The sequence below is a fragment of the Papio anubis genome, chromosome 20 (assembly GCF_008728515.1).
Source record: "Papio anubis isolate 15944 chromosome 20, Panubis1.0, whole genome shotgun sequence".
Taxonomy (NCBI): domain Eukaryota; kingdom Metazoa; phylum Chordata; class Mammalia; order Primates; family Cercopithecidae; genus Papio; species Papio anubis.
In genome coordinates, this window is record NC_044995.1 from 42604135 (window position 1) to 42621290 (window position 17156).

The following is a 17156-nucleotide window of genomic DNA, read 5'->3' on the forward strand; positions in this document are numbered from 1 at the left end:
CAACAGCATAAAACAATGCAAATCTGTTCTCTCAGCTATTTTGAAATATGCAATAAATTATTGTTAACTATAATTTTCCTACTGAATTATCAAGGACTAGAACTTATTTCTCCTATCTACCTGTATTTTGTACTCCTTAAACAACTTCTCTTCACTCCACTCCCCCTGGACTTCCCAGCCTTGGCAATCACCATTCACCCCTCTGCCTACATGGGATTTACATTTTGGTTCCTACATATGAGTGAGAACAAGCAATATTTGTCTTTTTGTGCCTGGTTTCTTTCACTTAACATAGTGTCCTCCAGTCCCTCCCATGTTTCTGCAAATGATAGGATTTCATTGTTTATAATGGCACAATAATATTCCATTTTCTATGTACCACATTATCGTTATTTTAAAAATTTAAAAGTAAATTTCAAATGAAAAAGAATTAGTCTCTGAATGTGAAGTTTCAGGGATACCGTTACCATGTTTGTATGTATGCACAAGAGTCAAATATCATTAAAAATCTGTAAGGGTATAAATCTACACTTTCAGCAAATGTAACATGAAAATTCTAAGTAGTAAAAATTCTAAGTAGAAAAAAAGGAGATAATTTGTATAGTGTTGAAGAACAATGCATTCAAAGAAAATATTCGAGGAATACCACTTGACCTGGTGCTACCAGAAGCTCTTATATTAACCACCAATTAGAGTGTGATCCCATTAGACCCTCCACCAACCGAATCATCTTTGGTGCTTTAAAAAATTCTCATACCCAGAGAAGTCCAAGGAAATCAGAATTTCTGGTAATGTGACCCAGTCAGCCTTTGTAAGCTCCCCAGGTCATTTCAATGAAAGTCAAGTTTGAGAACCACTGGTAGGGATCCTCACACACAACCTGCCTAAAGAGATTCCATAGATGCTATTTGTAAATTACAGATGAATTGTGGAAGGAGATGGAAATTTGGAATATAGTAAGTCTTCCCTTAACCACTTGACAGGTTCTTGGAAACTCTGATTTTAAGAAAAATTATGCATAACAAACCAATCTTTTTCTTCACCAATATTATAACTAAATAATATTGAATGAAACGACATTAATCAAGGACCTGCTGCACATTGTATCCTTCATGTCACAGTTTCCAAGAACCTCTCCACGATGTGAAGTGAGGACTTCCTCTGTATAAAAAGAGAGTTGTGATTTTAGCTGGATACCAGCGTCATTCCTCAGAAACTAAAGGAGGCTGTCCAGGTGTATTGGATTCAGTCATGATGTTTGTGATGAACAAAGGATACCAGAATATTCACTTATTCCAATTAAAGATATAACAAAGAAAGCACTATTCACATAGGAAATGTGGGCAGGGGCCATGATTTGCAGGTTCAGATAATTAATGTTGCTGCCTTTTCTAACTCACACAAGAAAAACAATAGGATGCATAATGAGACTAGACTGTCCTGTTTTGCAGCTTCCACAGGGCCTTTTTAATGTCCCCGTTTCTCAGGCTGTAGATGAAGGGGTTCAGCATGGGGGTGACTACAGTGTACATCACTGAGGCCACCGCACCCTTCCTGGGAGAAAGTGACACAGCTGAACTGAGGTACACGCCAAGGCCTGTTCCATAAAATAAGCAAACAACTGTCAGGTGAGAGCCACAGGTGGAGAAGACTTTGTATCTCCCACCTAATGATGCAACTCTCAAAATGGAGGAAATAATTTTATAATAGGAGTAGAGGACCCCAGAAATAGGAAGAAACCCAAATATGGAAGCACCGAAATACATGACTATGTTATTGAGGAAGGTGTCAGAACAGGCAAGGCTGAGGAGTTGAGAAGGGTCACAGAAGAAAGAAGAGATGTCCACATCCTTGAAGCAGGTGAATTGTAACACAGTGAAATTGTGCAGCTGGGATTCCACCAGGCTAAGAAGAAAAGACACCAAAACTAAGAAGCCACAGAGGCGTGGGTTCATGATAACTGGGTAGTGCAGGGGGTGACAGATGGCTACGAACCGGTCATAAGCCATCACAGCCAGAAGCATGTCTTCCATGCATCCAAAAAGGGTAAAAAGAGACATCTGTGTCAGGCAGCCCACATAGGAGATGACGCTGCTGTGAGTTTGGATGTCCACAATTGTCTTGGGGATGGTGGTGGAGGTGAAACCGATGTCAGCCAAGGACAGGTTGGAGAGGAAGAAGTACATGGGGTTGTGGAGGTGGGAGTCAGAGCCGACGGCCAGGATGATGAGCAGGTTCCCCAGCACCGTGACCAGGTACATGGACAGGAACAGCCCAGCGAGGACGGGCTGCAGTTCAGGATCATCTGAGAGTTCCACGAGGAGGAATTCTGAGACACCTGTTAGATTTTGTGGTTCTGTGTAGCTTGGAAACCTTTTAATAAGAAAAGGGAGGTTGAAAATGTGAAACAAGTAAACCAGCACGCAGCACTGTGTCTATACTTTAGATATAAACAATTCACAAGTACAGTTTTCACATCTGAAGATCATACACCCTCAGCCATGACAAACCCAATTTTCTAAGAACTCTTTTCTGGTTGATTTTTGTGCTATTCAATACTTTGTGTATGTACGTACTTTTGAGACAATGGGTGAAGAACATTAGAAGAATAAATATAAGAACGTAGTATATTTTTTAAAATTCATGAATACAGTAAAATATAGACTATCCTTTAAAAACATCTAAATAAAAAATATTCTCCTCCCTTGGAGAAAAGAATCTTAAGCTAATTAAAGGAAGTTAAGGAACCATGAAATATATTTTATTTTATTCCAATACAGGGCTACACATTCTACCAATTTAGAATATTTATAAACAGTCTATAAGAGTTAGGGCCACATTATCTAGAAACTAAATCAAACTTGATAGTTCATAATTGTAAAATATTTTCTGTGTCTGTTTTCTTTCAGAGTTTTTATTATTCGAACAATTTTTTGACATTCTTTCTTCAAGGAAGTAAGTGTTCAATCAACCCACAGCCAATATCATACTGAATGGGCAAAAACTGGAAGCATTTCCTTTGAAAACTGGCACAAGGATGCCCTCTCTCACCACTCTTATTCAACATGGTATTGCAAATTCTGGCCAGGGCAATTAGGCAAGAGAAAGAAATAAAGGGTATTCAAATAGGAAAAGAGAAAGTCAAATTGTCTCTGCTTGCAGATGGTGTGATTGTATGTTTAGAAAACCCCATCGTCTTAGCCCAAAATCCCCTTAAACTGATAAGCAACTTCAGCAAAGTCTCAGGATCCAAAATCAATGTGCAAAAATCGCACGCGTTCCTATACACCAGTAAGAGACAATCAGAGAGCCAAATCATGGGTGAACTCCCGTTCACAATTGCCACTAAGAGAATAAAATACCTAGGAATACAGCTGACAAGGGACGTGAAGGACCTCTTCATGGAGAACTTCAAACCACTGCTCAAGGAAATAAGAGAGGACATAAACAAATGGAAAAACATTCCATGTGCATGGATAGGAAGAATCAATATTGTCAAATAGATAGGCTTGCATTTATTTATTTATTATTGAGACGGAGTTTTGCTCTTGTTGCCCAGGCTGGAGTGCAACGGCACGATCTCAGCTCACTGCAACCTCCGCCTCCTAGGTTCAAGCGATTCTCCTGCCTCAGCCTCCGGAGTAGCTGGGATTACAGGCATGTGCCACCACGCCCAGCTAATTGTTATGTATTTTTAGCAGAGACGGGGTTTCTCCATGTTGGTCAGGCTGGTCACGAACTCCTGACCTCAGGTGATCCACCCGCCTCAGCCTCCCAAAGTGCTGGGATTACAGGCGTGAACCACCGCACCCGGCCTAGGCTTTCTTTTAAAATCCATTTAATATAAAACTCCTGTCTTTGGCTTATGCGGACATTGCGTTTTGGTAAGAAAGGTTTAGCTAAATGCACCTAATCATAGGCCTACAGCAGCTGCACAGATGGTAACACTGCCATGCACTTGTCAGTGATTAAACAATAATGGAATGTTAATAAGCCTTTTGCATTATCTTCTCTGAGCCTGAAAGAATGTGAAACTAAAATGTGTCTAAGCCCAGGCAAAAATGTTCATCTGTCTTCTTCTCTTTCTGCCTTTATCCTTTTGTTGTACCTAAAAAAATCTCTGACATGGCCTTTAAAAAATTGAATGTTGTAGATGTTATTAAATGGAATTATAAGGATCAAACAAGGGCTATTTTGCCTTGTCTCGAGTTCTATGGCACGTTCCTGAAAGAGATGAAAGAACAGACAGGAAAACATCATGTGTGTTGAAGCCACACTGATTACGGTCAATTTTTGTGAATCAAGGAAGGCTCTATTCAATATTTTTCTGCAATTTTTACTTTAGATGCCTCCACTGTGCCAAGCGAGATATAGGCTCTGGCGAATCAGAAATGAAAGGGGCTGACAGTCCTTCCTCTCACAGCACTCAGTATTTACTTATATGAGGACAAATATTGTCCTGTCAGGATATAGGGAAACTTAACTCAGGTCACAGAATATTTTAATTGAATGGTGTAGAGATTAACCTTACAATGCTAATGACAATATCTAAAAGCCTCTTTGCCTTTATGCATCCATCACATAGCGATCATGCAGGAGCACCCATGATCTGTTTAATTATTGCTCACTGACATTGGATCAACCAGAAATCAGCTCAGATGACAGTGCTGAGTCTCAGAGACATGAACGTCTCGCCCCTCATCACACAGATCAGTGGAACAGGCAGAATTTAGCATTAAACGGTTGGTCTCTGTTTCCCAGGCATCAAAATTCCACATTGTCTTCCAGCTATCAGGAAGTTTTAAGCAGAGGTCAGAGGTCTTAACCACAGGTATACCTCAGGTGCATTTTGAAACTCTTTCCAGCTCCCTGAATAGGAGTGGAGTCTAAGACCCTGATTTGATGTCTCCTCTAAGGAAGTGGAGAGCTGAAAGGAAAGCCAGGAACAGGGGCAAGGGAGGGATGCGCCCTGAGTTTTTGTGTTCTGACTATTTCTGTGATCTTTCATGTGATCCCAGCTGCACTTCCTTTTTCTTTTCTTTCTTTCTTTTTTTTTTTTTTTTAAGAGATGGGCTTTTGCTCTGTCACCCAGGCTGGAGTTCCGTGGTGCAGTCCTTCGGCTGCAGTGAACATGGCATTCACTGGTCTGACTGAGGTCTACTAGAAACTCCTGAAGTGGAGAGTACAATTAGCAGAAGGCAGCTGCAAGAAATGACAGGGATTTGAGAGGACAGTTTGGGTGCGCCAGAGAGGAATGCCCAAATTCCATGTGCCTGGACTTTAGACCTCCTGGTTCAATCTTGGCTTCACTCCTTTCTACTTCATGATATGGTACAAGTTATATAAAAATGCATTGCTCTTTTCCTCTTTTGTAAAATAATAATAATGTGTGCACGTATAACATAGAGAAGACCATGCAGATGAAATGAAATAAGCTACATAGAACACAGAGCTCAAAACTCGGCATTTAGGAAGCCCTGTGTAAGAGTTCATGATGTCATGGTGACTGCCATCTTCCTCCTCATCCTCACCTTCATAATCCTTCCAGAGTGCTTAGGGAACAGTTTCCGGGGACCCATTTTCTCCTGTCTTCAGTGAGATGTTTATAGCTAGTAGAATCAGTTTAGAGAGAAAGTAAAACTTCGAATGACATTTCTGACACCAATCACAACCCAGAACATAAACTCCACAGTCGTCTGAGCTAATATTTTGCACATTGGTGTCCTCCCATCTGCCACCCCACTGTCCCGTTTGTCCTGAGGATCAGGAAACAAGGCTCCCGATTGTCCCTCAGCACTCACTGAGCTGCGCTTCCCCTCTGCTGGGCCATGACCACGGAGAGCAGGTCCGCTGTCCTCCCTGCGTGGTGCGTGATGGAGGCTCAGGCTCCGTCCTCAGGACTGGCAGGAAGACAGGGTCAGACGTGAGCCTCCTGATGCAGATGACAGGTGTGGAGCCCACTGGACTGGAAGCTCACACTGCAGGGCTGGAGGCACAGGCTGAGTATTTACTATGCTATGGCCATGGGGGCTCAAGGCACAGAGCTCCTCATTAGCCAAATTGGCCCAAGTTCCCCAGTCTCTAAGGTCTTCCTCACAGTCATGGATGAAGAAGAGAAAATGAATGTCCACAGAAGCATTTGGGCTCTTCCTCTACTCAGGAGAAATCCGTGTGTATAGTTCATTTCATTTCTTTTTCTTCCAAGGATCCATCTTTTTTAATTTCTGTATTTTTATTGTGGTAAAATATACTGCACTTAAATACGAAAGTTATAAATATAAGTGGTTTATATAAAACGGGAAATATGAAAATCTTTTCATTGTAACCACTTTTAAATGTAGTTCATTGGCCTTATGCACATTCATATTGTTGTTCAACCTCCACCATCATCCCTCTCCTGAACTTTGCCTTCCAGAAGAGGTGCTCAGTGCCCACGGACAAACCACCCATTTCTTCATTTCGCCAACCCCTAGCAACCACCATTCTACTTTCTGTCTCTATGAATTTAAGTATGCAAGATACTTGTAACGAATGGAATCATACTGTGTTTGTCTTTTGTGACTGGTTTGTTTCACTGAGCATAATGTTTCTAGGTTCATCCATGTTGTAGCACATGTTAGAATTGTCTTCCTTTATAAGGCTTAATAAAAGTTCATTTTGGCCGGGCACAGTGGCTCACGCCTGTAATCCCAGCACTTTGGGAGGCTGAGGCAGGCGGATCACAAGGTCAGGAGATCAAGACCATCCTGGCTAACACAGTGAAACCCCATCTCTACTAAAAACACACAAAATTAGCCGGGTGTAGTGGCGGATGCCTATAGTCCCAGCTAGTCGGGAGGCTGAGGCAGGAGAATGGTATGAACCTGGGAGGCAGAGCTTGTAGTGAGCCAAGATCATGCCACTGCAACTCCAGCCTGGGCCACAGAGCGAGATTCCTTTAAAAAAAAAAAAAAAAAAAAAGTTCATTTAATAGATGGACCACGTTGCGTTTTATCCATTCATCTGTCCATGGACACTTGAGCTGCTTCCACATTTTTGCCTATTATTTATAATATGGCAACATATACAGCATACTAATATCTATTCAAATCTCTTTGTTGATTCTTTCTGTTATATACAGGGTATAAGTGCAGGTGCATCTGGAATTCTATTTTTAATTTTGTGAGGAACCACCATGCTTTTTTTTTCATATTTCTGCAACATTTTACCCTTCCACCAGCCATGTACAAGCCTTCTGACTTCTCTCCATTTTCCAGTGCATCTCCTTTTCTGTTAGTTTGTAATATTTATCCTCACATGTGTTATCTTATTGTGGTTTTGATTTGCACATCATTTGTATGTTTATTGAAATTGACTTTTCTCTGAGACGGATCTCATTTGTCACCAGGCTGGAGTGCAGGGCTGGATCTCTGCTCACTGTGCCTCCCAGGTTCATGCCATCCTCCTGCCTCAGCCTCCCAGGGGCTGGGACAGGTGCCCACCACCTCGGGCTGGGGTTTTTTTGTATTTTTGCAGAGATTTGGGCTCGTACCTGTGTTAGCCAGGATTGTCTGGATCTCCTGACCTCAGATCCACCTGTCTCGGCCTCCTCCCAAAGTGCTGGGATTACAGGCGTGGAGGCCCCTGCCTTGGCCTCCTTTTTTTTTTTTTTTTTTTATATTTTGAGTCTGTTTCTGTTGCCCAGGCTGGAGTGCAGTTGCAATCTCTCACTGTGTGCCTCCACCTCCCCAGATTCAAGCTTATCTCTCCTGCCCCAGCCTCCCAAGTAGTTTCATGACACATAGGCTCCCTACTTCACCATGTCCTGATACTCTTTTCTACATTTTAGGTAGACACTGTGGGTTTCACCTTACAGCCAGGATGGTCTCGATCTCCTAACCTTGTGGTCTGCTCCTGCCTTGGCCCTCCCAAAGTGCTGGATTACAGGGGTGTTGCTCGCCATGCCCGGCCTCCACAGAGCACTTTTTATCGTCCTGTTTCATTGTGGTGACGAATGTCCAGCATGTAGGGGCGGGACTACAGTGCACGCCACTGAAGCATCAGTATCTTCTGAGGGAAGAGAACACACCTGAACTGAGGTACACGCCAAGGAATGTTCCATAAAATAAGCAAACAACTCCTAGGTGAGACTGGTATAGGCGGCTTCATTCCCACCTAAAGATGGAACTCTCAAAGTAGAGGAGACAATTTTATAGTAAGAGAAAACAATACCTGAGATAGGAAAAAAATCCAAATATTACAACAAAAATATACATAATGATGTTATTGATGAAGGAGTCAGAACAGGCCAGGGTGAGGAGTTCAGAGGGATCACAGAAGAAATTGGAAATTTCCACATCCTCAAAGCAGGTAATTTGTAAGGCAATCAAATTGTGCATCTGGGAGTCCAACAGGCTAAGAAAAAAAGACACCAATATTAAGAAGCCACAGAGGCATGGGTTCATGATGACTGGGTAGTGCGGGGGGTGACAGATGGCCACAAACCAGTCATAGACAATCATGGTCAGCAGCATGTCATCCATACACCCAAAAATTATAAAGAAAGACATCTGTTTCAGGCAGCCTGCATAGCAGAGAACTGCTGTGAGCCTGGATGTCCACAATCATCTTGGGAATGATGGTGGGGGTGAAACCAATGTCAGCCAAGGACAGGTTGGAGAGGAAAAAGTATGTGGGAGTGTGGAGGTGGGAGTCAGAGCTGATGGCCAGGATGACGAGAAGGTTCCTCAGCATCATGACCAGGTACATGAACAGGAACAGCCCAGTGAGGATGGGCTGCAGTTCCTTTTTTTTTTTTTTGAGACGGAGTCTCGCGCTGTGTCACCCAGGCTGGAGTGCAGTGGCGCGATCTCGGCTCACTGCAAGCTCTGCCTCCCAGGTTCACGCCATTCTCCTGCCTCAGCCTCCGAGTAGCTGGGACTACAGGCGCCCGCCACCACGCCCGGCTAGTTTTTTGTATTTTTAGTAGAGACGGGGTTTCACCATGTTAGCCAGGATGGTCTCGATCTCCTGACCTCGTGATCCACCCGCCTCAGCCTCCCAAAGTGCTGGGATTACAGACTTGAGCCACCGCGCCCGGCCTAGCTGCAGTTCTTAATCATGCCTTTTTGCATGCAGTGGCTGCCCTCCACCAGCGAGGAGAGCAAAAGGCCAATTTGACAGGCTTTTGTATCCGCGCTCGTGGCTCCTGAGAACTTTTCCAGCATCTAGGAAAAATGAGCTTGCATGAACGAATTGAAGGATGTTAAATGTGGGAGGGATTTTATGGCTGATCAAAGTGGCTCTCAGGTAAGGGAAGCTGAAAAGCAGATGGGGCAGGTAGATAATGAAGTCCAGCCATCTCCTGCCGAATTCTTCTCTGAAGTTACACCATCAAGCTGTCCTTCTGAGGTCAAAGCTGCTTCTCTCTGATGTCCAGCCATAGTTTCATCTACTGGCTGAGTCTGGGGTTTTTATAGGCATAGGATGGGGTGGGGCAGGGCCATGGGTGGTTTAGGAAATGGTAATATTCAAGCAGGAAAATAGGGATATAAGTTCTCACTTTGGGCTGCAGTTTCAGAGTTTTTGGCTTGAAGATGGGGTTTTGCCTGGGAACTGCCCTTTTCTGCCTAGAATTTCTCCACCCTCTGTCCCTATCACCCTCAAGGCCCCACTCTTCCTGGGGTAATAGGGCCTGGTTATTTCTACACAATATGAGGATTCTCCAAAGAGCAGACCTAGCTTTAGAGCTCCCCATAGAGTTGGCAGAAACTTTCTCAGATCTGCATAAACATCTCTTGTGGTCTAAATTGCACCCCCCAAAGTTAATATAGTGAAGTCCTCACCCCCAATGTGATGACTGTCTTTGGATACAGGGTCCTTAGGGAGGTAATTAAAGTTTAACGAAATCATAAGGGTCAGGTCTTGATCTAATAGGACTGATATTCTTAGAAGAAGAAGAGACACCAGAGATATAAAACCAGCTATATTTAAATGTGTATTTTAATCACACTTCATCCAGTAGGAAAACAAATAAACACTGTTGATCTGTTCATGATCCAACACACAAACAACAAAAACCCACATGCAAACACACAGAAATAAAGTTAGTGAACAATCAATAGCTTAAGAACTCTGGGCCAGGTGCGGTGGTTTACGCCTGTAATCCCAGCACTTTGGGAGGCCGAGGTGGGCGGATCACGAGGTCAGGAGACCGAGACCATCCTGGCTAACATGGTGAAACCCCCTCTGTACTAAAAATACAAAAAAAAAGTCAGCAGGGCGTGGTGGCGGGCGCCTGTAGTCCCAGCTACTTGGGAGGCTGAGGCAGGAGAATGGCGTGAACCTGGGAGGCAGAGCTTGCACTGAGCCGAGATCGCGTCACTGCACTCCAGCCTGGGCGACAGAGCGAGACTCCGTCTCAAAAAAAAAAAAAAAAAAAGAACTCTGTGCCACCACTTGAGATACAAAGCTATAGCAAATGCTTCAAATCCAAGTTCAGAACTTACTAATAGAGAATTAAGAATGTTGACCAAGGACACAATTTTTGAACAGTACCTAGGACAGAAGCGCCATCAAGGAAATTACTTGGAGATTAATTGTTAACCTACACCCCCATGTTTATCACAGTACTATTCACATTAGCAAAGATATGGAATCAACCTATGTGTCCATCAATGGAGGATTGGATTTTTTACAAAGTGGTACCTTAAAGAACTAGAAGGCTGGGCACAGTGGGTCACGCCTGTAATCCCAGCACTTTGAGAGGCCGAGGTGGGTGGATCACCTGAGGTCAGGAGTTCAAGACCAGCCTGGCCAACATGGTGAAACCCCCGTCTCTACTAAAAATAAAAAATTAGCCGGGCATGGTGATGGGCACCTGTAATCCCAGCTACTCAGAGGCTGAGGCCAGAGAATCACTTGAACGCAGGAAGCAGAGGTTGCAGTGAGATGAGATCGTGCCACTGCACTCCAGCCTGGGCAACAGAGCAAGACTCTGTCTCAAAAAAAAAAAAAAAAGAACTGAAAGTAGAACTACCTTTCAGTCCAGCAGTTCCACTACTGGGTATCTACCCACAGGAAACAAAGTCATTATGTGAAAAAGACACATACACGTGCATGTTTATAGCAACACAATTTGCAATTACAAAGGTATGGAACCAACCTAAGTGCTCATCAACCAATGATAAAGAAATGTGGTATATATACACCATGGAATACTACTCAGCCATAAAAAGGAACCAAATAATGTCTTTTGTAGCAACTTGGATGGAACTGGAGGCCATTACTCTAGGTGAAGTAACTTAGGAATGAAAAACCTGGGTTTCTCTGTATGGTCAACCAACATACATAAGATCCATATGAACATATCATATGTTCTCAGTTATAAGTGGGAGCTAAGCTGTGAGGACACAAAGGCATATGAACAATATAATTAACTTTGGGGACTTGAAGGGGTAAAAGTTGGGGGGGGGAATGAGGAATAAGAGACTACATATTGGGTCCAGTGTACACTGCTTGGGTGATGGGTACACTAAAAAGTCAGAAGTCACCACTAAAGAACTTATCCATGTAACAAAAAACCACGTGTACCCCAAAAACTATTGACATAAAAATAAATTTTTTTAAAAAAGAAAACATGGTATATATCTATATCGATATCTATGTAGATATCTATATATACACAATGGAATACTACTCAGTCATGAAAAAGAATGAAATCATGTCTTTCACAGCAACATCAATGGGACTGGAAGCCATTCTTTTAAATAAGGTAGTAAAGAAAGAGAAAGTCAAATGCTGCATGATCTCACTTATAATTAGGAGCTAAACAATGTATATGCATGGGCATTATAACGGTATAATGGACACTGGAGACTGCAAAAGGTGAGAGGGGAGTGAGAGTTTAAAAATTGCCTTGGCCGGGCATGGCGGCTCACGCCTGTAATCCCAGCACTTTGGGAGGCCAAGGTGGGTGGATCACAATGTTAGGAGTTCGAGACCAGCCGGGCTAATATGGTGAAACTCCATCTCTACTAAAAGGCATGTGGTGGCGGGCGCCTGTAATCCCAGTTACTCGGGAGGCTGAGGCAGGAGAATCACTTGAACCCGTGAGGCAGAGGTTGCAGTGAGCCAAGATCACTCCGCTGCACTCCAGACTGGGCGACAGAGCGAGACTCTGTCTCAAAAAAAAAAAAAAAAGAAAAAAAAATTGCCTTGTGTTCACTATTTGGGTAATCAGTACCCCAAAAGCTCAGACTTCACCCTTATGCAAATGCATGCTAAGAAATCTGCATTTGTATCCTCAAAGTATAAAAAAAATTATTTTTTAATTTTAAAGAGTGAGAATTTCAAAATAAAACCCTTTTGCCATTGGTGCTCACAAAACTAGTTAGTCCTGGGGCCGAGGGATCCATCACAGACAAGGAGTTGCCCTGCTGAGGAGTCTCCCCAGGGCCCCCTTCACATCCTTGTTCCTCAGGCTGTAGATGAAGGGGTTCAACATGGGGGTAACCACCGTGTACATCACCGAGGCCACGGAGATGTTCTGGGAAGAATGAGTCACCGCAGAAGTGAAGTGGACCCCAATGCCTGTCCCATAAAATAAAGAAACGACGGAGAGGTGAGAGCCACAGGTAGAAAGTGCTTTCTCTTTTCCCCCAGATGAGGACATCTTCCTTATGGATGAAGCGATTCGTGAATAAGAGAAAATGATCCCAAGGAGGGGAAAAACGCCCAGCACACCCGTCATAACATATATCAACGTGCTGTTCAGGAAGGTATCAGAGCAGGCCAGCTGGAGGATATGTGTCAGTTCGCAGAAAAAATGTGGAATTTCAAAATCTTTACAGAAGGTTAGATGTGTCATCAGAGAAATATGGAGGAGGGATGTCATGACACCAATGAGCCACGTGACAAAAACCAGGAGGCCACAGAGGCGGGGGTTCATGATGGTTATATAGTGCAGGGGGTGGCAGACGGCCACAAACCGGTCATAGGCCATCACGGTCAGGAGTAGTGTGTCCAGAATAGGAAAAAACATGGAGAAGTAGACCTGGGTGAGGCAGTCCATGTAAGAGATGGTTTTGTTCTTGGTCTGGATGTTCACCAGCATCTTGGGGACGATGCAGGTGCTGAAACAGATGTCAACCCAGGACAGGTTGGAGAGGAAGAAGTACATGGGGGTGTGGAGGTGGGAGTCAGAGCTGATGGCCAGGATGATGAGCAGGTTTCCCAGCACCGTGATCAGGTACATGGACAGGAACAGCCCAAATATGAACGGCTGCAGTTCTGGATCCTCAGAGAGTCCGAGAAGGATAAACTCTAAAAATCCTGTTTGGTTTTCTGCTTCCATGTAGCTGATGTATCTACAAAAGAAGAGGTAATTAGTCAGGCGTGGTGGTGGACACCTGTAGTCCCAGCTACTCGGGAGGCTGAGATGGGAGGATCACTTGAGCCCAGGAATTTGCAGCTGCACAGAACTATGTTTGCACCACTGCACTCCAGCCTGGGCGATAGAAGGAGACCTGTCTCAAAAAATAAAAATAAAAAATAAAATAAAAATAAAACTATGTATATATGTATTTAAAATACATATTTATTTTAAAATATATATATTTATTTATTTAAAAGGAAGCAGTAACAGAAACATCAGTTAGCATCCAACAGGTGTCCTTCATATAATAGAAATGTTGTCCATACTATTGTGATTTATGGACTCATTTTGTCTGATCTTTCATACATAAGTGGAATTCTAAAAAATGAAGTCTCTCATCCCAACCACCCACATATTTAATTATTTAAAAATTAATTATATTCTGTATACTCAACATACACAATATAATACATGTTATGAGATACATACAGATAGTAAAATGGTTACTGTAGTGAAAGAAATAAACATATCCATCATCTCACATAGTTACCCATTTTCTTTATAGCAAGAACAGCTACAAGCTACTCATGTAGCATAAATCCCGAATACAACACACTGTTATTGATTATAATTCTCATGGGGTACACTGGATCTCTAGACTTGTTTATCCTATATATCTGCTACTTTGTATCCATTATTCTACATCTTTCTCATTTCCTCCCCCAGCCCCACCCCTCCTCTGGTAATCACTGTTTTATTCTCTCTTTATATTTGACTTAAAAAATATTCCACGTAGAAGTGAAAAAATGCAATATTTTTCTTTCTGCATCTGACTTATTTCACTTAACATAATGGCCTCCAGATTCATCCACGTTGTGGCAAATGGAAAGATCTATTCCTATTTTATTATTCAGTGGAATAATATTCCATTGTGTAAAAATATATGTGTACATATACACACACACACACATATATACACACACACACACATACATATATACACACACAATGGAATATATATACACACACAAATATATATGTACATATGTATCACATATTCTTTATCCATTTGTCCATCAGTAGACACTGAGGCTGTTTCCATATCTTGACTTTTGCAAGTAATGCTGCAATGAACATGAGCATGCAGATATCTTTACGAGTGGCAATTTCACTTTCTTTGGATACACACCCAGAGGAGGGATTACTGGATCATATTTAATTTCTAGTTATTTTGAATTTATTTTTAATTTCTTATTTTTGATGTCTTTTTTATTTTTATTTTTTGAGAAAGAGTCTCAACATTTTAATTTCTTTTTTCTTTTTATTTTTTGAGACAGATTATCTGTTGCCCAGGCTGGAGTGCAGTGGTGCGACCTTGGCTCACTGCAACCTCCGCCTCCCAAGTTTAAGTGATTCTTGTGCCTCAGCCTCCCGAGCAGCAGGGATTACAGGTATGTGCCACCACGCCTGGCTAATTTTTTTTTTTTTTTCTTTTTGTAGAGACAGGGTTTCACCTTGTTGACCAGGCTGGTCTTGAACTCATAGCCTCAAGTGATCCAACGGCCATGGCCTCCCGAAGTGCTGGGATTACAGGCGTGAGCCACCACACCCGGCCTCTATGTTTAATTCCTTCAGGAACCCCCACACTATTTCCCATAATGGCTGCTCCAATCTACATTACCACCAACAGGGCACCAGGGGTTCCCTTTTCTCCGCACCCTTGCCAACTCTTGTCTTTTTAATAATAGTGAATAGTTAGTTAATAGTTAGCTAATAATAGAGCCAATTGTTAGCTAATAGGTAGTAATCGTTAATAATTCTAAGATCAGGCATGGTGGCTCACACCTGTAATACCGGCACTTTGGGAGGCTGAGGTGAAAAGACTGCTTGAGGCCAGGAGTTCAAGACCAGCCCGGGCAGCACAGTAAGACTTGCTCTCTACAAAAAAATAAACAAAAGGAGCTGGGCATGGTGGCATGTGCCTCTTGTCCCAGCCATTCAGGAGACTGAGGCGGGAGGATCGCTTTGAGCCGCAGTGTTCGAGGCTGCAGTGAGCTGAGATTGTGCCACTGTAGTCGAGACTAGGTGACAGGGCGAGACCCTGTCTTTAAAAAAAAAAAAAAAAAACACACACACACACACACAGAAAAAACAAAAAAAATCATGGATCTCCCGTGAGTCACAGAAAGCAGCTCTGACCCAGCGGAAGTAATTCTTCCCACTGCCCCGGAAGCCACCCACGGGAGCAGGCAGCTGGGTTGTGGGGGCGGCCCTGGAATAGGGGACCCAGCTGCGCTGGATGCGGGGCTGACGAGAAACGACTAAAGTTCCTTGGGAAGCAAAGTAGAATTTCGTAAGAACAAAATGGATGAAGAGAAGAAAACCTACGGTGGCTGAGAAGGCCCTGATGCCGTGTATGTCAAACTGGTATCACCTGAGGGCCATGAATTTACTGTAAAGAAAGAACATGCATTAACATCAGGCACGATAAAAGCCATGTTGAGTGGCCCAGGTCAAATTGCTGCGAGTGAAACGAGGAGGTCCATTTTAGAGAGATCCCTTCACATGTGCTATCAAAAGTATATGCATGTGGCCGGGCGCGGTGGCTCACGCCTGTAATCCCAGCACTTTGGGAGGCCGAGGCGGGAGGATCACCAGGTCAGGAGATTGAGACCATCCCGGCTCACACAGTGAAACCCCGTCTCTACTAAAAAAAAAAAAAAAAAAAAAAAAAAAATTAGCTGGGCTACTCAGAGGCTGAGGCAGGAGAATGGCGTGAACTCGGGAGGCGGAGCTTGCAGTGAGCAGAGATTGCGCCACTGTACTCCAGCCTGGGCAACAGAAAGACTCCATCTCAAAAAAAAAAAAAAAAAAAAAAGAAGTACAAGGTTCACTAACAGCTCCACCGAGATTCCCGAATTCCCAATTGCACCTGAACTTGCACTAGAACTGCTGATGGCTGTGAACTTCCTAGATTGTTAAATAAAATAAATTATAATAAACTGTTAACTCTTTTCATTTAATACCTGCAGTTCAGTTAGTAATTTTTCATATGTAGCGTGTTGCCTGTATGCAGTTGAACTGTATAAAGTTCATTGCGAAGCAGATTATCTTCTGGTTTTGCATAGCAATCAAAGTTGAAATTTGTTTGCTACCTCAACAAATTAAGGACATTTTCACAAACTGAGAAATAAACAAATATGCCAATTCGCAGGTAAAATAATAATAATAATAATTCTAACAGGTGTGAGGAAATATCTCATAGCTAACCACCCATATTAAATATCCATTTTATAACATCCCAAGCGAAATAGATTTCTAGAAAATGGACTCTCTAATACCGACCATCTATTTTAACACTGATTTTATAGCACCCCATTAGATGGTCAAGGAGATTCTTAATGGGACATGATAAACATGTGCTTTCTGATAGGATTCACTGGAAACAGCAAAACATCACTTCTGTGGGATTCCTGCCAAAGATGCAGAACTTTAAAGAGTAGGGAACATCACACAAACTGAGCTTGAGGGGCACAATATCTCACTTGTGCTCTTCAAAATGTCGGTTCCACAAAATACAAAGAAATGCCAGGCATGGTGGTTTACACTTGTGATCCCAGCACTTTGAGAGGCTGTGGGAGGATCGTTTGAGCTTAGGAGTTTGAGGCCAGCCTAGGAAACATAGTGAAACCACTTCTCTACAAAAAATACAAAAATTAGCTGGGCATAGTGGCACATGCCCGTTGTCCCAGCTACTTGGGAGGCTGAGGCAGGAGAATTGCCTGAACCCAGGAGGTTGAGG

At 42.9% G+C, this 17156-nt stretch overlaps 2 protein-coding genes and 1 pseudogene across 3 annotated transcripts; all 3 read right to left on the bottom strand.

Annotated features, from left to right (window-relative positions):
• Positions 1-359: 359 nt before the first annotated feature.
• Positions 360-2987, bottom strand: LOC101004540 (olfactory receptor 18-like). The gene has a single exon (XM_017952168.3). The coding sequence runs from the start codon at positions 2259-2261 to the stop codon at positions 1431-1433; it is 831 nt and encodes a 276-aa protein (XP_017807657.2). The 5' UTR covers positions 2262-2987; the 3' UTR covers positions 360-1430.
• Positions 2988-8039: 5052 nt separating this feature from the next.
• Positions 8040-8866, bottom strand: LOC101004189 (annotated as a pseudogene).
• A 3423-nt stretch (positions 8867-12289) lies between these two features.
• On the bottom strand, positions 12290-15273 carry LOC101003838 (olfactory receptor 7D2). Of its 2 annotated transcripts, XM_003914828.5 has the most exons (2): positions 14869-15273; positions 12290-13346 (listed from the first exon to the last, which is right to left on the bottom strand). In XM_003914828.5, the coding sequence occupies exons 1-2, from the start codon at positions 15009-15011 to the stop codon at positions 12395-12397; spliced, it is 1095 nt and encodes a 364-aa protein (XP_003914877.4). In that variant the 5' UTR covers positions 15012-15273; the 3' UTR covers positions 12290-12394. The 2 variants fall into 2 exon arrangements, with proteins under 2 accessions (XP_003914877.4, XP_031515841.1); XM_031659981.1 differs by lacking the exon at positions 14869-15273 and having other exon boundaries at positions 12290-13515.
• Positions 15274-17156: the final 1883 nt, after the last annotated feature.

Excerpts from the sequence above, each read along its gene's own strand:
- LOC101004540 (XM_017952168.3), bottom strand. The coding sequence starts at position 2,261 with ATGTACCTGGTCACGGTGCTGGGGAACCTGCTCATCATCCTGGCCGTC.
- LOC101003838 (XM_003914828.5), bottom strand. The coding sequence starts at position 15,011 with ATGGGAAATAGTGTGGGGGTTCCTGAAGGAATTAAACATAGAGGCCGG. Across the intron at positions 13,347-14,868 it reads AGACCAGCCTGGTCAACAAG|ATACATCAGCTACATGGAAG; the intron begins GTGAAACCCTGT and ends CTTCTTTTGTAG.